The 20752-nt window shown below is 46.9% G+C and overlaps 1 protein-coding gene and 1 non-coding gene across 4 annotated transcripts in view; both read left to right on the forward strand.

Moving 5' to 3' along the window:
- The first annotated feature begins 6948 nt into the window (after window positions 1-6948).
- TPP2 (tripeptidyl peptidase 2) overlaps window positions 6949-20752 on the forward strand; it is a 61649-nt gene continuing 47845 nt past the window's right edge. For all 3 annotated transcript variants that reach the window (XM_065902393.1, XM_065902394.1, XM_065902395.1), the window contains exons 1-3: window positions 6949-7197; window positions 14642-14770; window positions 20472-20567. In XM_065902393.1, the coding sequence (XP_065758465.1) occupies window positions 7033-7197; window positions 14642-14770; window positions 20472-20567 (390 nt within the window). In that variant the 5' untranslated portion in view covers window positions 6949-7032. The remainder of the gene's footprint in view (window positions 7198-14641; window positions 14771-20471; window positions 20568-20752) is intronic.
- On the forward strand, window positions 12221-12360 carry LOC136144551 (small nucleolar RNA SNORA7). The gene has a single exon (XR_010658577.1). It is a non-coding gene; the product is annotated as a small nucleolar RNA SNORA7 (small nucleolar RNA).

A 20752-nucleotide genomic window follows, 5' to 3' on the forward strand; every position in this document is an offset into this window, starting at 1 on the left:
CTTAGCCGTTCAGTCATGTCTGACTCTTTGTGACCCTGGACTGTAGCCCACCAGGCTCCTCTGTCCATGGGGATTGTCCAGGCAAGAATACTGGAGTGGGTTGCCATGCCCTCCTCCAGGGGATCTTCCCGACCCCGGGATAGAACTCAGGTCTCCCACACTGCAGGCAGATTCTTCACCAGCTGAGCCACCAGGAAGCCCTGGGGCCATCATTAGCACTGGCCTTTAATTGGAACCTGAACCTAACAAGTTTTCCTCGCACTCCGAGTTTGGGCAGATGGATGGGACTTCAGAAATCCCATGCAGGTGTGCAAATATCAAGAGCTGCAGTGGTTGGGCTGGTCCAGCCTGTGCCTGTCCTGTCGAGAGAGACCCACGGCTCTGAGATGCCTCCTGCAGTGCCACTCAGAGGGCAGGAACTGTCCTCGGGTGCTTCCTGCATTGAACAACCTAATTCATGTCTGTCCACAGAAGCGTGATTTACTGTCCTGGGATTCAGTGGGAGCAATGTGTTTGCTAACTGATACACATGACGAATGAGGGTGGAACAAAATAAATACCACATGCTCTGTTCCAGGTAAAGCTCTTTTGATTAAGTAAAACAAAATTCCAAAGACTATGAAATAAAAGTATTTAATATAGGGAGGGTGGCTCAGTGGTAGAGAATCCACCTGCGGATGCAGGAAATGAGGGTTTGATCCTTGGTCCGGAAAGATCCCCTGGAGAAGGAAGTGGCAACCCATTCCAGTATTCTTGCCTGGGAAATCTCATGGGCAGAGGAGCCTGGCGGGCTACAGTCCAGGGGGTCACAGAGAGTTGCACATGGCTTAGTGTCTAAGCAGCAAGAGGGGGGGTTCACCATAATCAAACCGAAAGCAGCAGCCCAGTGGGCTAGGGCTTTCCTGAGAATACGATAGTTCTGGAGGATGGAGTGTTCTCAGCCCCCCGGCAGCAGGGCCCAAGAGCCAGCTTTCAAGAACCTCGCTCCAACCCTCCATCACACACTACACGCCCGCTGCTTCTTTCATCGCCTGAGCACATAATGACTCTTAGTCCCTTCACCTACAGCCAGAAAGAACATGGGGGCATCCTTCCTGCCCACATAGCGGGGACCGTGTGCCCTGTATGGAGGGAAGCCTAAGCCCTCCCCACGCTTCTTAAATGAGGACACACCTTCACAATCTCCACAAATAATCAACCCCAATCCACTGCGTGTATTTTGCATGTCCGTTAAGTCTACCAGCTCCAAAAGTCCTCTGGAAGTCAACGGATTTGCTATTCTGCCCACGTTCTTCTGATTCTGCAGAAGGAAGGGGTGGTCTCTGGTCCCAGGGACAGCTGGTCAGAGGGGTAAAGGGCTGCGCTGGTCCCAGAAAGGAGAGGAAAATGGAGACTTACACTGTGGCGTGCACTTGTTTATCTGCACTAAACATCTGCAGTTAAACGCATCTCATCTCTCCCAGTATTTACTTCCTTCCAAAGGCACCTCTCTCTCCTATGTGAAAAACTCACACTTGTCCTATTTATATAACATCGACTCTATTTCTCAGGAACTGACAACTCTAGCCTTAGTATGCTAAAAGCACATGCCCTGGGGGACATGTTTAAACTTTCTCAGATTAACTGACAATAAAATGTGCTGTTTTGAAATTGACTCAAAAATTTCCCCCCATAACTACAAAGGAAGGGGGCTCCGTTAACTCTTTCCCATGCAAACGCGTAAACTGGTCCAGAGAGGTTCACTGTCTTGTTAAAATGACAAAGCAATGAGCTAGGACTAAAGTTCAGGTCTCCAGATTCCTAAAGCCACCTCCCAGTTCAGTTCAATCGCTCAGTCGTGTCCGACTCTTTGCAACCCCATGGACTGCAGCACGCCAGGCCTCCCTGTCCATCACCATCTCCCAGAGTTAACTCAAACTCATGTCCATTGAGTCGGTGATGCCATTCAACCATCTCATCCTCGGTCGTCCCCTTCTCCTCCCGCCTTCAATCGTTCCTAGCATCAGGGTCTTTTCCAATGAGTTAGCTCTTCACCTCAGGTGGCCATAGTATTGGAGTTTCAGCTTCAGCAGCTCACATCCACCTCCCAGTACCAATTTCTGCGCAGGGGAGACATGAACGGCCCTCTAACATGGCCCACCCCAGAGGTACATGATCTTCAACTTTTCAATTTTTCCAGGATTTTTCTCCTCACTTCCCTTTGCCCTGAAAGGCAAGATTGTCCTAAATGTTTGGCTCCAGGCTCTGGGTTTATATCTGCTCCAGAAATTCTTCAACCTACTGCTAGCCCTAGGAGGCCTACAAGCAGGTATTTTTCATATGTCATCCAGCTTCCCCTCAATATTCCCAGCAGGAGTCTTGATCCAAATTGCCTAGTTTATTATTTCTCTTATTGAAGTTTCTCAGAGCTGGACCTGTGTTACCTCGTTTAATTGAGTTCAGAGGTAGAACGAATAGAAACAGAAAAAGAATAGAAATAAAGTAGCAAGTATCAGAGTTATTTAGAATTATGTAAATCTTAAGACTAAATGAATAGATATTATTTATATGCTGGCATAGTGAATGTTTGGTATGATGAACAAATCTTTTGAACTTAGGCATCTTTGGAAAGGCCTTTCTATGTTTACAGACTTTCCCAGATTATCAGTTCTGCCTGCCCATGCAAGAAGTCAGAACTTAATCCCCCAGCCTCCTTTACAGCTAAACACAGCCCTGGGCCTTAAACTTTGTGGAACACCTTGGTCCATCCGACTGTGCCCTGGAGACGGTCCAGGCAGTGGGCCTGTACGCTGGGCAAGGACGGCCTTTGCCTCCGGGGGGCGACAGTGCTCAAGTCTGAAACACCTGAATCTCCCTTTCTCTGGTGTGAGCTGTAATCCTCATCCTCCGAGAAGCAGATGCCAAGCCCGGCTTCAAGGAGCAAGGATGCTATCGGGGAAAATGCCTGGGCGAGGGAAAATGGTCAAAAGTCCACCAAAGGTTTGGGAGAGCCGTGAGGGCGCGATGCGAGCCCGACCCCTGAGTAAAGACGAGAAACGCCAGCGCTGGGTGCCCCGCAGCCTAGCGGAAGGCTTGGCAAAGCCGCCTCCAGCCCCAGTCGGCTGTCAAGGAAGTTGCTCATCTCGCAGGACCCGAGCGTCCCTCTCGTCCCTTCTCCCCGGGGTCACCGCCTGGGGGGCCGCCCACGGGAGGAGGGGCCTCGCTGGCAATCGGCGCTGGATTGCCAAGCCAGGCATCTGGACACGTGGGATGCTTTCCCAACCTCGGCGGCCTGGGATGCTTGATCAAAGGGTTTTCTGTAAACAATACGGTGCCACAATACTTACAAAGCAGGTGAGTCAGGGGAAGAGACTGCTGTTGCCCGCGTCTGCCTTGGCACGCTGCCCCCTCCGCCCCGCAGGTGATGCGGAAGGGAGGTGGGCCTGGGGACACCCGGCTCAGCGCTTCCCGCTCCGACAGTGCTGCGTGGGAAGGTGTGGGCGTCCAGTCTGGCACTTCACTCCGGATACCAGGCCTTGCCCTCCTGACCCTGCGCTGTCCCGTCCTCCCCTTCCTCCCCCTCCGCGTTCCTAAGCCCTGGTTGTGTTTATCTGTATCTTCATTGTTTCCTTCGGAGAGCCAATGATGGATGAACCTTTGAGCTGTTTGTCCGGTTGCGCAAAGGGACTGGGCATTGAAAGAGTTACGTTAGCTGGGAAAGTCATTAAATCCAGAGAGCAGCTGGGGTAAAAACACAGAGTGAAGAATACTGGGGCTCCAAGACAAAGCGTAAATGACTTCGTCCTGAGCTCAAGTGATTACTGAGGTTTTAAAAAGCAGTGGTCTTCGAACTGTGGTACAAAGTCCTGGATAACTTCAGTCCGATCAGTTTCCAGAGGCTTAAATGTCCTATCTCCTCTTTTCCAAATTGACCTGCCTGAAGATCTGCCTGTGATGGAAGGACATACTGCCTTCCCACCTGTTTCACAGCTGGGTCTCCTGCTTTAAAGATAAAAAGGCATCTTACTGTGGTGCATCTCCTGCAGGTGAAACAGTTTCTTCGACATCAAATAAACGGACGATTTGAAAAACTGTCAGCAAAATCTTAAATCACAGCCCCAAAGCATGCATCTCATGCATCTTTTTAAGACCTGCATTTTCAATAACAATTTTCTTTTTGTTCTGTAATTTTTATCTTAATCAAATAGTAAAGCTTAGGATGTTTGTCATTTTGATCAACCTGAAAGATAATCCAAAAGAAAAATATTAACACTTTGATCCCAGGAAAAAATTTAAAATATTAACATTTTTGTTGCAGATAATAAATGATCAGTAGGACTTTCCATTATAAAGATAAGTTACATTAGGATAAAATTCTATGTAGAATGATAAAACTTCAAGAAGAAAGAGCGATGCCAAATGTCTGAATTTAAATGGAATATGTTCAGGTATATAAATGTACAATGCTAAGTGTCAAACAACAACAACAGTATCAAAGAGTAACATTCAACTAGCTACATTTAAATGAATGACATAGAAGTTTAAAGAATATCAATATTTATAAAATGTCAGATATTACATCCTTTATTCCTTGAGAGTATGATGACAAATTCTAAGTTATATTAAAACTATATAAGAGGGTACATAATCTTTCTAAAATATTTTTATGGGATACATAAGCAGAAGACATTTTTTAAACACTGTTACAGGAGTCTAATAAAAAGTCTCCCACTTTGGTTTCATAGTGAACAGTTCATTCCCCATCCATTCATTGGGTGGCATTCCAGCAGAGCTCGACTGGTGTGGTAGAAAACATCAGAGACAGACAGAATAGAAATCCAGCTTTTTCATCAATTCATTTTGTAACCTGTGGCGGTCAATAAACCTGTCTATCTTTGCTCCTCATCTGTAAAATGAAATGACTGGACAACAGTTGAACAGTTGAACCTGGAAGCTATTCCACTCTGTCACTATATGTTTTTCTTGAATGTCTTCTGAGTTTGTCCTTCTCTTTTCTTTCTCAATCACTGTAAGTCCTTTTCGAGGTAACATAAACACAGTTGGGAGGAGGAAGGAAAACTTTAACTATCCTGTTTCCTCTTCACTAAAGAGAACGTGCTTCTCTAAGCCTTATAGAGTAGAATGAATGGGCAAGTAATCAATTCAAAAAAACTGCACAGCCTGTACAGTAATTTTTTGAGACTTCATGGAGAATCCCCCAATCCCGTGAAGTGGAAACTGGTGTACATAGGATTTCCCTTGACACCATGCATTCATAACCTGGAGTCCATGATAGAATCTGAGGGGTTCAAAAATTTGAGTAGAACAAGAGAAATACAGCTTAACTTCCACTAACCTTTTAGTTAAGTATTTCCTTCAATTATAGATGTAGGTAACAACCAGAGTGGTGTTAGCATTACTGTTTGTTCCTATGTCACCCAAAAAATCAGTTTCTTGTCACAGTACAGGTCTCAAAGTATCATTTATGCTCTTTACTATTGTTCAATTACGGGAGCTTATTAGATTTGGCACTAGCTCCTGCTTACTTTATGCAAAGAACATATGTATAACTACATACACACATGTATAAAACTATTTCTGTATAACAAAGTTGGTTTTCACATTTTGATAACTTTCAACATAATTTCTTTTGTAATTCTCTATATTTTATGAGTTTAAAATTGTTCTGAGAAGCTGATCTTAAGGCTGACCAGATTGCCAAAGGCATCCACCCTTGGCACATCCTCACAAAGACTGAGATTACCCTGGCATGAATACAGACAGAAAAATCATTAAAGTGCCACTGGGGCAGCGTGGAGCAATTGATAGCAGCCACTCTTAATCAGGAAAATTGCCAATTATGGCTCTATCAGGGTTTTCCTGGTGGCTCAGATGGTAAAGAAATCGCCTTTAATGCAGGAGACCTAGATTCGATGCCTGGGTCAAGGAAGATCCCCCCAGAGCAGGGAATGGCAACCCACTCCAGTATTCTTGCCTGGAGAATTCCATGCACAGAGGAGCCTGGCAGGCTACATCCAGTCCATGGTTCGCAAAGAGTGGACAAGACTGAGTGACTTTCACTTTCAGTTGAGTGAAGAACCCTGAGGACCAACCAGGAACACCAACTTAAAGACAGAGTCGGGGTGGGGACGGGAAGAAAAAATAAAATTTGTTTTTCAGAAATCCCGGAAGCCCAGGGTAAGACAGGAGGATAGGAGGGGCCCACTTCGGGATGCTACTTCGTTATTGGCGGCAGAGGCCGATGGAATGGCCAGCAACCCGTTTCCTGTTGACTGCAGACTGCAGTCCTGGCCTGTCCCCACCACCACCACCACCATTCTTCAAAGGGACACACCTTCGAGAGAGGGGAACGCCAGCCACCACTGAATCAAAGAACTCCCAATCAGAAAAATCACTCCCACTCTCCCAAATCAAAAAATTGATCTCCCGGCTTTTCGCCAATATCCGACACGCCTAAGGGGTTTAAGCGAGCTCGCGTGGGCTCCCTCTGCCCCGGGTCCACCCGGGGGGTTCCGCCGCAGCTGAGCGCAAAGTTTCATTCAATTACACCTGCACTTTCAGAAACCATCAACTGTCAGAGAGGGTCTTCCCGCTTCTCCAGACGCCAAGCCCCCACTTCCTTCTCTATCCCCCCTTGGGGCGGGGATATGCGGACCCTCTGCTTAGAAGCCGGCCCGCCCCCTAAAAAAAAAAAATCCCCGCCCCGCTAGTCCCTCGCGTTTAAGACCCCCCGGGGGAGCTCCAGCCCCCGAACCCCTCCGGCCACGCCTCAGGCTCCGCCCCCTTCTCTGCGGCCCCGGGTACCTCCAGGACTCGGCTTCCGGAGAGCAGCGCCGTCGGCTCTGACGTGGAGGCGCGGGATTGGCCGGCCCTCCCTGGCGGCCCGAGGATTGGCCGGCGGCCGGCCCCGCCCACCCCGTCCGCGCCTCCTCTCCCAGCCGAGGCCCGCGGCCGCCCGGGTTGTCCTCGCGCCGCCGCTCGTCCGCGCGCAGCCCGGCCGTTTGCCTCCACGCCGCCTTGCAGCCTGCGTCCATGGCCACCGCCGCGACCGAGGAGCCCTTCCCCTTCCACGGCCTCCTCCCGAAGAAGGAGACCGGGGCCGCGGCCTTCCTGTGCCGCTACCCGGAGTATGACGGGCGAGGGGTGCTCATCGCCGTCCTGGACACGGGGGTCGACCCCGGGGCCCCGGGCATGCAGGTGCGGCGGCCGCTGAGGGCCCCAGCGCGGGGGTCGGGGGCGGCGGGGGGACGCGGGCCTCGGAGTCCCACTGTGCGGCCGAGGGCGAGCCGGGCGCCGGGAGGAAGCCTCGGGCTGGGAGGCGCGGAGCCCGGGGCGCCCGGGCTGGGCCCCGATCCCGGCCCAGACAAAGCGGCGGGGCCCGGCGCGGCCGGTCGGGGCGCTAATCGCCGCCCCCCTGCCTCCGGGAAGCCCCTTCCAGCCTGGGCGCCGCCTGGCCCCGGGGCCCGCGGGCTCTCTCCTGCCCAGCCCAGCGCCCTCCGCCGCCGCCGCGGCTGCCTCGTGGACCCGAGCGGCCAGTGCCCGTTATTTACCATTTTATTATCCTGGGGAGGGTGGTGTGGTGGTGGTGGGGAGGCTTCAGAGAAGAGGCAAATCAGAACTTTTCGTGGGTTTTTTGTGCGTGTGTATGTGTGTTTTCTCACTGTCATTCGGGTGATTTGATTTGGGGTGGAATGATTTTTTTTTTTTTTTTAATCTCGAAACAACGAAAGCCGCCGGTTTCAAGAAGATAAGTCAACTTCCGGAATTGTTTCCTCCGGTAGTTTTCTGGGTGCTATTTTTAAACCGTCTTCTGCAGTGTACTTGTTTAGGGTCAGCTGCAACGCAGGGCTTATTAGGCTTTTACGTAAAGAAGAACCCGATTGAGTTTGTTGTTGGTTTGGGTTGTTTTTTTTTTTTTTTTTTTTGCGAACTCTTCCAGGGTGCATTCAATTATGCTTTCTTTCTTTTTAATTTTTCAACCTCAAAATGTAAGACCACGTACTTTATCATTTTTTAAAAGACGATTTTGTTTGGCCTTCGGCACCTTTGGGATCGCTGAATCAAGGTACCCTTGTGAAAAAGGTAATTTTTTTAAAACGTTGATCTCTGTTGAAAGCCTTCTGATTAAAGTTTTCAAAGTTTGGCTTTTGTAAATTTAGCCTTAGACTTGCAGGGAAACCCAGTAGTCAGCAGAACCTCACCATTGCTCAAGGTCCCATCTCTCCAACGTCTAACCTGGCTGATTGCTGTTCTCTTCCCCTGTGTCAGCCCTTCACCTGTATGTCTTAAAACCCTGAAGTTGAGGGATTCTCTTCCTCCCACGTGCCTCTGCCCTCTTAAATCCTTGATTGTGCTCTCTTAAAAGCGGGATAGCATTTGGGAAGTTAGGATGTAATTCAGGGGGACGAGGAAACTGTCAAGTCTGCTCTGTAGAGAGTCCCTTCTGGGGGGTATCTTGCTTCCTCCCCTTAATTCTTAAGCAGTGGGGAGGAGTGCCACTCATCTGCCCCTGACCCTGCGGGGCAGCTCTGGAGCCTCAGAAGAGAAGCAGGTGATGCCTTCCCTCCTGTGCTGGAATGGTCCAGTCATGTTAATAACTCGGGAGACTCACAGCAGTGACAGCCATCACCTCCTCGAGATTTTATTCCTGGGGAGCGATGGTTTCTTTCCGGGGTGGTGTGTGTTCCCTTTTTATAGGGATAAGTGGGAGGAGAACAGCTGGAGGCCGTGGTTCACTGGCTCTTTTGTCAGGATAATAAGGGGATTGGAAGAGTTTGGAGGAGTACTGTCTGGGGAAAAGAGGCTTTTGTAGAATCTCCCAGACCTGCTCATCCCGTCATTCTGTTCCTCCCTCTATAAAGTGGCAGTGACTTTCATCCCACCGCGCTGCTCTGAAAATTGAGACAATTAGTTACCTGTGACTGCTAAAAGAGCTCAAGAAAACCGTTCAAGAAACTCATGTTTTTAAGCAAGGCTTAAATAACCTTGAGGGAGTTTATGCTGGATCTTAAATCGCTGGCTCTCTGAAGGATAAATGTGCATTAGATGTGTGTGTGTGCTCAGCCCCTTCAGTCTTGTCCAATTCTTTGTGACCCCATGAACCGTAGCCCACCAGGCTCCTCTGTCCATGGGACTCTCCAGGCAAGAATACTGGAGTGAGTTGCCATGCCCTCCTCCAGGAGATCTTCCCGACCCAGGGATTGAACTCTCATCTCTTACCTCTCCTGTTCTGGCAGGCAGGTTCTTTACCACTAGCACCACCTGGGAAGCCCTTAGATGTGTCCATGTAACAACAAATGTTTGCACAACAGTGTATTTGAAGGGAAATGAAAATTTAACTCTTATCTTCTAACAGCTTGGAGAGATTGACCTAAACATGGCCATCCAAAAAGAATTCAGTAAGGTGACTTGCAAACACGAGTGAATTTTTAAGGTATTTTTTTCCCCCTCCTTACCTGTAACAAACGTGTTTTGTAGATCTGTGTATGCATCATTAAGGTAAGAAGGTAGATAAAAATAAAGTGGAAGGAGCGAGTGAAATAGGAAGAGGTGGTTGGACTGGACATCTGAAAAGCCAGTGAAGTCTGAGCAGAGGACCAGAGACCGGAGGAGAACTTTGAGGAACACAGTGGAGAGGCCCGTTCTTTGGAGATGGCCTCGGGCTCAGTTCTCTTTTGTGACAGCGTGTAGGCTTGCTAAATGCAGAGGGTGGCAGGATGAGAGGAGTAATAATTAAATAAGTGGTTAGGTCTTTTCCGCAGCAGATATTCAGGCATCTAAGGTTTTGCATTAAAAGATTCTGGAGTCGTGCAGACTGTAACTGTTAACAGATTGATCAGGGGGCCAGCCAGGCTTCTTGGAGGAGAGACAGCTTGGACAGGACCTGGAATTCAGGGGCCTCCTGGCCATCACTGGTCATCCCCCGCATTGCCAGAGTACCCTTCCTTAAAAAAAAAGAAAAAACCCTGCCATCACACCCTTGCTTAATATCAAACCGACCTATTTGGGCCTTCCAGTTGTCTTTGCGTGCAAACCCCCGGTCCTGAACTTTGCACAGCCCATTGCCACCTGATTCCAGCTCCGTGCATAACCTTTGTTCACATCTCAGCACTTCTGTCCCCGCCCCCGACCCTGGACTGCCACCACCAACACTCCACCCCTTTCCCAGATCTTCCAGGTCTGTCCCCAGCACATGCCGCTACACGTGAGGTTTAATCTGCCCGCAGACTTTCTACAGACACCTGTAAAGGCCTGTTTAATCCCATAAGACCTGGCTGGGCCCTTGCCTGTTACCTTTGGGGATATCTGCTGATTTACTTCAGCCATCTCCCAACGCGTATACTGTGTATTTTTGTGTATATGCCAACCGCTGTGTCAGGACCTGGGACTTCAAAGAGGGATAGGGCCCAGTCCCTGCTGACAGTTCCTTTTCCCTCTTTGCTCTCATAGCGGTTTATTCATATCCTCCTATAGCACTTAGCATTTCATTTTGGTCTCTTGCTTTTCATACCTTTTGCCTGGTTAAGTTAAAATTCCTCGAAAGCACCTATCCAGATTCATTTTCTGTGAAATGTGCTTGTGTTGAGTGGGAAAAAATATATATATGTGTGATAATATCTGTAATTTCCTCATGGAAAAAAAATATAACTTGGGGACGGAGGTTACAAGTAGTCCTGTAAATGTCTTTCTAATTTCATATTCACTAAAATATAATAGAGGGGGCTTCCCTGGTGACTCAGTGGTGAAGAATCCACCTGCCAATGCGGAAGACATGAGTTAGATCCCTGGGTCCTCCCCTGGAGGAGGAAATGGCAGTTTGCTTCAGTATTCTTGCCTGGAGAAATCGCATGGACAGAAGAAGTTGGCGGGCTACTGTGGGATCATGGTCAGACACAAGAAGATAAGAGTACAGTGAGGAAATTCTCATGGACGTGTACTTAGTTACGGATGAGAGGTGCTGCCAGTTTTAAGTTTGCCTTTCAGTTTGCCTTTCCTGATTTCCTGCAAGCTGAGTTGTGTGTTCTCACATGCCTTCCTAGACACTGTCCTTCACGTTTGTTATTCATCGTCCTGTGTCACTGTTCTCTTGTTTCATTTGTCTTTCCAGCTGGATTGTAAGCTTTCTGAAAGCAAAGCCTGTCTTACTCATTTTATCACTATGTTCTTAGAATAAGAGTCATTTCATACTGTTTGTTTGCAACACACCATGCTTTGCTCAGAGGAGTGTTCTCAGTATCGTCCCTGAAATTTCAAGTGAGCGCTTGTTCCTTCACTGCGGTTTGTGCAGAAAAATTGGCGAGCTTCCCACTCTGATTCTGATCTTCTGTAAACCCTGGCCAACTTTGCCACAGTAAGTGGTTCTCTGGAGATAAAAAGTAGCTGAGGTTCTTGATGTTGGGGAAGAACCTTTGGGCAAATTTTTGTTCCATTCCGCCAGCATCGCGCGGTAAGCACCTCTCTCAGTCTTCGACTCCATTCCCAGGGCTTACACCTCTGCGCCTGTCACAGCAGCTGTGTCTTCAGGCTCCTGTGACCGTGCAGCCCCACAGTGGAGGGACAGCGGGCTCAGGCTAGCCCTGCAGGTGCCTCTCTCCCTCCCAGAGCTGCTTGCAGGATTCTCAGCCGGTTTGCCTTTCTAAAACCTTCCTAGCCTTAAATTCCCTCTGTCTTCTCTCTGGTGGAGTAGGTCCCTTCACCTCATGAGGAAGGGAGAAGTACACAGAGAGAAAACTGTCCATGTGAGAATTTTTCATGGGTAAGAGAGGTCCTAGTGAGTAAAGCTGATCACAGTAGCAGATGCTGAATAAGCCACGAAATCCCGTTAGGCTCTCTTCCTTTGCTCACACACTGATGAATGAGGTTTCTAATGAGAAGGAGCTGTGTCGGACTTGTTAGCGATCTCTTGTGATTCTTGATCTCAAGGCACTGATGTTGTTGGCTGATTGAATGAGAAGATGAAGGCAAATGGTTTGTGTTCTTAGTGCTATGGTGCAGCTTTCAAATTACACACTTATTTGGAATACGTTTTCAAGGAGATTATTTGCTTCTGGTCTTAATACATGATCTAACTAGTCTTACAGGAGAGTTTATAGGAGAGTTTGAACTTCCTCCTAGTGGCTTCTGTCTTTATCTTGTTAGATTCTCTCACGTTTTTCTTCGTTCCTATATTTTCACTTCATGTTTGAAGGTACGTAGCCAGTCCTTTCAAAATCTGTGTCTGAACCTCCCAGGATCGCATCTGGAGAATGGCTTGTATTCTGCCAGTTTCGGAGTCGGGAGGGAAAGCAAGCCTGGCAGAGGTACCCATTCCATTCCCAGTTTGCTCAGTATCTGGTGATTGGAAGACACTCTGCAACAAGAGAAGAAGAAAAAAAAAAAAAATCTGTGTCTGATTTGTTTCATCACAATCTTACCGGGTTTGGATATGATTCCTGCGGTGCCTTTTAATTATGATTTGGAGCCTTCTGAGTGTATTAGAATACTTATTCCTAATATAGACAGCTCCCAAGAAATAATCACCCAGTTAAAGCATTACATCACCTCAAACTAACAGCGGTGCCCCCGGACAGAACTCTCAGCCCCTGATTGGCCGATGGTTGAGGTGAGATCTGAGATGCCCCCGCCCACCCCCTCATTTTCCCTCGTAAAGAAGGTGCGTGTGCGTTTCCCCCACATAGGGAACCCCCCCCTCCTCTGCGCCCTAACTGCAGAGCTCTGAGTGCCCTGCCGTGGGGGTGGCGGTGACGGGAGAGACTCCTAGGGGTGGCCCCTGCTCTTCATCTCAGAGGGCGAGTTCTCGGGTGGAACGGGAATCCGGGGGCTGGGCTCTTGGCCCCCTGTGGGCTTTTTTTTTTCATTCCTGTTTCTCTCTTTTTTAATTAATTTGTTTTTAATTGGAGGATGATTGCTCTAACAGTGTTGGGTTGGTGTCTGCCTCGCATGAGCGTGAGTCAGCCGCGGGCACACATGGGTCCCCTCCCTCCTGAACCTCCCTCTCACCCCTCGAGGTGGGCGCAGAGTGCCAGGTTTGAGCTCCCTGCCGCATCCAGCAAATTCCCACCGGCCGTCTGTTCCTCTTTCGCTCATGAGGGCAGGGGTCTTGTTTTTTCCTGTCCTTTTCGGGTCTGCGCACCTGATTCCTGCTGCTCACTCAACACGTGTCTCTTGAATGCAACAAATCCCCTTGACGAAGCTAGCCCAGAAAGAGCCCCAGAATGGGGTTTTTTTGCCCCCCACGAAGGCAGTGGGGTGTTCAGTGTTACCGTGGGCTGCAGCAGTCGGAGGGCCCAGCTTTGAAAGGGTGGGGCTGGCCGCGACCCCACAGCCGAGGAAAATCCATCTTAATGCCGAGTAAGGAGTGCCAGGCCGTCCAACAAGCCAGGAGCCTCGCGTGCCTAACAGACGCTGCCGGGTTTGGACTAATGTGGGGAATAAAACAGACGCGGCCCCTGCCCCAGTGGCGCCTCCCTTCCACTAGTGCGAGTCGGGGAAGAGCCCCAGCCGTGGTTACGAAGCCAGTGGAGTTCTGCAAAGGCCCCCCAGTACCGTGAGGAGGAATGACCGGGTTTAGGGTGATGCACGCTTACACGAGGCCAGCAGGGAGGTCTCTGTGAAGGGGCAGCGTTCTCTAGAAAACGGGGTCCCTGAGACGAGACCGGGACCCTTGTGGACAACTGAAGGGACAGAAAGTTCTCAGCAGAAGGGCCTGGTGCAGGAGGGTGGCGGCCACGGCCGAGGAGCGGGAAGGAGACCGAGAGGCCAGGGTCAGGAGGGTGCTCCTGTTGATCCTGGAGGGCTTCCCGGGGGCGGCGTCCCGTCAGGAAGGCAGGAGGTGACGGGGGGGAGAAGCTCGGGGTGCCGGTAGTGGACATCTAGAGAAGGGGGTCTGAACCGCACTAAAGAGGTAGAACGAAGGACCTCTGGGAAGCTGGCTGTGAGCACTAAACACGAGAGGCCGAGGAGGACTTCCTGCGTTTCTGGCTTGAGCACCCGGGTGGGTGGTGGGTGGTGGCTTCCCGGGCTGGCCGGGCTTGGGGAGGGGGCGGCTGTGGTGGTGAGTTTGAACCTGACTTCAGTTTGAGGGCTACTGTGGCCTCCAGTAATGAAATGCTAGTAAGCGTTTCTCCCTTCAAGCTTTGTACTCGTCCAGCCCCAAACTCACCTTCAGATCTCTCTCCAAATGTGGACGTTCTCAGCGAGACCTTTCTTGCCCAGCCTCGGAGCGCTGAGCGCCCCGTTCCACCTGTCTCCTTTGCCTGCTCGACTTTCTTGGTTGTCGTGACTGCCGACTGACATGTTACGTATTTATTGGTTTATTGAGTCCATATAACACAAAGTCTGTGAGGTCAAGAATTTTCTGTACTGGTCCTTGCTGTGTATTCCCCACACTTAGCGGAGTGTGGCCTCTGGTAAGTGTTCAGGAAGTATTTACCTGAATATATGACTACATTTTCTTCAGAGTATTCATCAAGCTTTTGGCTTAAAACAGCTCAGTTCCCTTTTTTAAATGAATGCAGATTTTATAGGATATTTTACATACGGGGACGTATGCACGCACAGACACACATTTGGGGGCTGGCATTGCTTTCACGATAAAAGCTGGATTCTATAATTCATGTTTTAATGGTCTCTTAATCTTCAGGTTACAACTGACGGGAAACCGAAAATCATCGATATCATTGACACAACGGGAAGCGGCGACGTGAACACGGCCACGGTGGTGGAGCCAAAGGATGGTGAAATTGTTGGTCTTTCAGGAAGGGTGCTCAAGGTTGGAGTGTTTTATCCTTTCACTGAATTTTTCTCTTTATTTTTTTGTGCTCTCACCTCAAAGCATCTTATGTTTTTACCTTACATTCCGTGGTATGATGTTCGTTACCTGTTGCTGTATCATAGATCACCCTGAGATGTCATGCTTTCAAGGAACCAATGTTTATGGCTTCTGTGAGTCAGGAAAGCAAGACAGTAAAGTCTTCAAGTGTCTTTGACTTAACTGTGCTCTGGTTAGATTACCTATATTCTAGTTCTGCTTCTTCCAAATAGCACATAAACTGCTGATGGTTGACGTCTAATTCTTCTTCCCTGTAAGATCAGCTACTGGTTAGGTGCTTTGAAGATGCTCGTCCTCTCCTTCTCTGAGGATGCTATTACTAAGCCATCTTGAGTAACTGGTGGTCAGTTACTTACGGCCAGTGGTAGTTATGGGAACAGATTAAAGCAGAAGAGTGAATAGAAGCATAACGCCTTTCATAGTTAATTGTACAGGCAAAAAGAAAAATGCACAAGATGCATATGTACAGTTGAATGAGTAATTTAAGTGAAGACCGCTTTACCTGCTATAGATAAGACAGAACATTGCCAAACCTCAGGACTTCACTGTGTTCTCCAGATCACAACATATTTTGGCTTCTGTGAAACCAGTTGTTTGCTTTCCTTTATGGTTTTACCACCTCTGCACAGATACATGGAATATATTGTTATTTTTGCCTGTTTGTGAGCTTCATATGAATGACCTCGTTTATGTGTCATTTCATGTCCTCTTTGCCTGGGTGTTTGTGAGGTCCATGAGATTGAGCCATGGTCTGCGTGGAGCAGTGGTGTCTTCGGTTCATTGCTGGGACGGTTTCACGTCTGGGACGTGGTTGGCTGTACCACGGGGTGTCCATTCTGCCGGGAAGAGTTGCTTCCGCTTTGGGAGTGTCGCAGTCTTTAGAAAATGTCCTTGCAGACGTACCCTGCACACCCGTGTGCACGTGGCTCTAGGCTTTGTGCCTGAGAGTGGAATTGCTGAGTCAGAGATACACCTTTCTTGGGTGACAGCTTCACCAGTTTTTCCAGCTGTTGCACTAAAATGCATTTCCACTAACCACATGTAGGACTTGTAGCAGTCACACTGCTACCAGTTACTGTTTTCAGGCTTTTTAATTTTTGTGAATAGATTGGAACTTAGCTGTATTACTTTGTAGTTGGAATTTGTATTTCTCGGATGCCTATTCAGATTGAACGCCTTTTCACGTGTTGCTCAGGCGTTTGGATCTTCTCTTTTGTGAAGTGCGCCTCTGCTGGTTGTTTTGAATCCTGAGTCATCTGTTGTTTTCTTACTGGTGTGTGGGGTGATCTGTCCTTGGATTTCATGTGTTTCGGGTGTCTTCTCCACCTCTGTACTCGTTTTTACACCTTCCAAGTGATGTCTTTTCATGGGTAGGACATCAAGTCTGTTGTGGTTGGAAATCAGCCTTTTGCATTTTTGGTTAGGGCTTTTTGTGTCTTACGAAATCCTTCTTCCGCTAACAATGAGTGAGAAGCACTGGCCCTGAACCTCACAGACAGAGGGAAGCGAACACCACCAGACCTGCACCAGACCAGCCGCAGACGAGAGTAGGGCCCTGGCCGGCACCTCGGTTGAAGCCAAGTGAAGGATCCAGCCCAGCGGTGCCAGCTTCTGTGACAGAGCGTGTAAGACAGGAAATGTGTGTTCTTTTAAGTCACAGCGTTTGTGGTAGTTCGTAACACAGCAGTAACTAACAGACTCAGCAAAAGATATAGAAGCTGTAAAAGACACTCAGATGGACATTTTAGAACTGAAATTTTTACGATAGCTGAAATATTTTTTTTTAAGAAAACATCACTGGAAGGATGCAGTAGCAGAAAGATGACAGAAGAGTCTGAGCGAACTTTAAGATCAACCAATAGAAAATAACCATTCTGAATAATGAAGAGAAAAACACTGGGAGATAATGAACTTAGCTTGAGGAGCTTGTCGGTCAATAATGAATGGTCAGATATTTGCATCATCAGACCCTAGGAAAGAGGGGAAAGGAGTGTGCTGCTGGAAAAAAAAATTCTGAAAAAATTTGGGAGATTCTCCCAAGTTTGGCAAAGATATAAACCTACTAATTCCAGAAGCTGTGTGAACCCCAAATAAGATAAACCAAAAGGAATTCATGCCCAGAAACATTCAGTCAGATTGCCAAAAATGAAAGACCCCCCCCCCCAAAAAAAAATCTGGAAAATAGCCAGGAAAAAGTGACCCACTATATAGACGGGAAGGATACTTGATTGACAGCCTTCTCATCAGAACCCTAGCGGCCCGAAAGGTGTGGCATGACATTTTTCCTGTGCAGAAAGAAAGGATCTGTCGATCCCAGATTCTGTATGCAGTGAAAATACATTCAGGGGAAAAGGGTGAAATAAAGACATTCCTAGATAAGTAAAACTAGGAGTATTTATAACCAGCAGATACACTTTTTTAAAATAGTAAAAAAAAAAAAAAAAAAAAAAAAAAGACTTTTCAAAGGAAAGCATGGAGCAGCAGAAATGAAGGACAAGCAGAAGAAACCATAAAGGTCTTGAGTACATTTGATCACTTGCTTTGAGTTTTTTAAAATCATATTTGATAGTAAAAAAAAAAAAAAAAAGTTCTTCCTGATCTGAAATCATGAGGATATTCTCCCATTTTTATTTTCTAAAAGCATCCATCATTTTTCTTTTCTTGTTTGTTCTAGAATTCACCTGGACTTGATTTAACGCTTCATTTAAAATAGGAGTCCCTATATTCTTTTTTTCCATCTGAACACCCACTTGTCCCACCATGTGTGTTAAAAGTCCATAGTTCACCCACCAATTTTCAGTGCCGCCATTCACTTTGCAGCCTTCAAAATGTGGTGACTTTTGGCTTCTAAAGCCTCATTGCCCATTCTTTGTCGTTAGGGTTTTTGTTTTTTTTCCTTTTCCTTATTCTAATTTTGGCAGCATTTGGAAGGAAGCACAGTGCCTTTTAAAGTTCTGCCTCATTTAACTTGAAGTCATTTTCCAAATCATCACTTTTTAGCCTAGTTTAGGCTAGTTGAGAGACCGTGAATGCTTCAGCCAGACTTAACATCGAATTTAGATGCAGTGATAGCTAAAAGGGAGAGGGTCCTTATGTCCAACCCGATCATGAGCCTGATAAATCTGAAGTACAGTTTTGAGGCAAAAAACTCAACATGATTTTCTTGCATGGAACGTCAACAACTCACGGTGACACTTGTCTCATTGAGAAAACCTTCAATTCATTAAACAGCCTTTCTTTAAAAGAGTCAGTAAAATGAGGTGTAATTAGTAATTAAAGAAATTCTGTTTCTTCTTTAAGAATCAGTCTTACCACATTGTAGTTACTATGTAATTAAAACTGTTTTAAAGAGAGCAGCTTAAAATGGTAGTAAATAAATTTTTATTTATTTGATTTGATTTTTGAGACTCACAATAACTTCATTTGTATGGAATACTCAAATTTGTAAAATGACATATTCTCTAATGGCCTAAGAGTAAAGATAGCTGAGCACAGAACTGATGCTTTTGAACTGTAGTGTTGGAGAAGATTCTTGAGAATCCCTTGGTCTGCAAGGAGATCAGACTAGGCCATCCTAAAGGAAATCAACCCTGAATATTCACTGGAAGGCCTGATGCTGAAGCTGAAGCTCCAATATGTTGGGCACCCAATATGAAGAGCCCCCTCATTTGAAAAGACCCTGATGCTGGGAAAGATTGAGGGCTGCAGGAGAAGGGGACAACAGAGGATGAGATGGTTGGTTGGCATCACCGACTTAATGGAGATGAGTTTGAGCAAGCTGCAGGAGATGGTGATGGACAGGGAGGCCTGGGGTTGCAAAGAGTCGGACTCAACTGAGCAACTGAACAACAAACAACAGATGTAGCTGTAACCTGGTTAAGGTTGACTAGTAAAACCATGATTATGCATAATTCTTCTTCTTATTATTATTTTAGTTACATTTTTGTAACTGGTCCACCTGTGTTATGAAGGAAATGCATGGTAGCGACTTGAGGAATATCTGGTTTATGGGCCCTGCAGAATTTAGTCTCGCTTTAATTAGACATAAATTATGTCTACTCGATTACTTTTATTGTATTACATACATAGTTTAAGTGATTGTGATTGCCTCAACACCTGATTATTTTGCAGTTACTTTGATCAGCTGTTTTGTTTAATCCTTACGCATTTCACACCTTTTCCTAATCTCTGTGCAAAGAAGCTGTCAGTAGCACAGGGGAACAGAGCCAGCTGGGTGGTGGGACACCTGTGATTAAATAAGCTAGTGACTGCTTACTCTTATTGTTGCAGCGAGTTATTACTATGTGTCACGGGTGCTGCCAGCGCAGGTTAAGAATCCCTATTATCTAAAGAAGGCTGGTCAGCTTTGAATGAAAAGCACTAGTTTGTGTGCCAGCGTATTTAAAATTTCACAAACTCTAGACATCCTTGATTCAGAAATGATTACTGATGTGCAGATGTTTTTTTAAATTTCTTTTTAATTGAAGGATAATTGCTTTACAGTATGTGCAGGCTTTTGAAGGTCAGTAGATCTTGGAACTTCTGTGCACAATTGTCTTCCTTTAGTTGTGAGAAAATTTCCTCCACAGGCTTCCTGCCTGGGGAATAATTTGATAAAGAGGGACTTGAAGATTCGAGGTCCTGCACAAGTGAGAATTGTGAGTCAGTCCCACAGCTTTTAGTGGTTGATAGTCCAGCTTCATAATCTGTACACCTTTAAAAGCTATTTTTAGTGATCATGAGTCCTGAGATGATAGAATATGAAGGGTCCCCATGGTCTTGATTGATATTTCAAGTTGGTTGATGTTCACACAAATTCTTATTCATGTGAATTGTGAAGTAAAGATTATTTTCTTCCTTTTGCATGTGAGGAAGTGGAAGCCCGTGCCTCCCACCTGGTGAGTGGCAGAGTTTGGGCCATAGCCAGGTTTGTCTGGCTTTAAATTCTGTATCCTTTACACCAGGTTTTTGTCTCTTGATAGAACTACATTCCAGCCTTCTTTTCAACCCTCCTGTTTGGGCCAGAAGTTTAATTTCTCTTTGCTTCTCTGCTTTCTCCATTGGTAAACTGGGCATGCTCTTTGTATTTTATGTAAATTAAAAGCTTGAAGTGTTATTTTTAAATACCTTGAGAGAGCAGGAAAGACTATTATAAGATGTTGTATGTAATTATCATGATTTTTATAGAGCTTTTTTCTTAAGAACACAAAGAGCTCTTTTTATAGGCTCTGGGCCCATCCCTGTAGTATCTTGGAGGAGAGTGAGTTTGTTTTCTTAACGGGACATCTGAGGGCGGAGAGGTCCTGTAAGTTGCTTCCCTCCCCTCGTTGATGGGCAGCTGGGTGATGGGGAAGTGAGTTGTCCTGAGTGCTTGGAAACTGAAGGTCTTAGCAGTTTAGTGTGGGTTGAAAGCCCTGTATAAACTGTAAAGCATTGTGTAAATGAAAGGTACTATAGTTGAGCTATCTCACTGTTGAGACAGAAGGAGCCAGAGTGAGGTTAAATGGCAACGTAGAGTAGTAAAGATACTGCTCGAAGGCGGGAGCCTGCTCCAGGTTGAGCCCCAAGGATGGGTTTTCCCCCAGGACTGTACCATTGGGATTGGGAAGCATTTAGTGAGAAATGTTCTTTTTTCCCGTAGATTCCTGTGACCTGGACAAATCCCTCAGGCAGATACCACATTGGCATAAAAAATGGCTACGATTTCTATCCAAAGGCTCTCAAGGAAAGAATTCAGGTAACGGAGACAATATGGTATCGATGACTTCTTCAGATTCTATTCAAACTGAAGAAAGAGGCTTCCTTAGCTCTCACTAACCTGATGAATAAGGGGATCTGGAGACTTTCAAATGATGACTGCTTCAAGAAAGACACTATCCGGTGAAATGTTACCCATTCGTGTTTCCTAATCTGAGATACATG

This window comes from Muntiacus reevesi, chromosome 11, assembly GCF_963930625.1.
Source record: "Muntiacus reevesi chromosome 11, mMunRee1.1, whole genome shotgun sequence".
Classification (NCBI taxonomy): domain Eukaryota; kingdom Metazoa; phylum Chordata; class Mammalia; order Artiodactyla; family Cervidae; genus Muntiacus; species Muntiacus reevesi.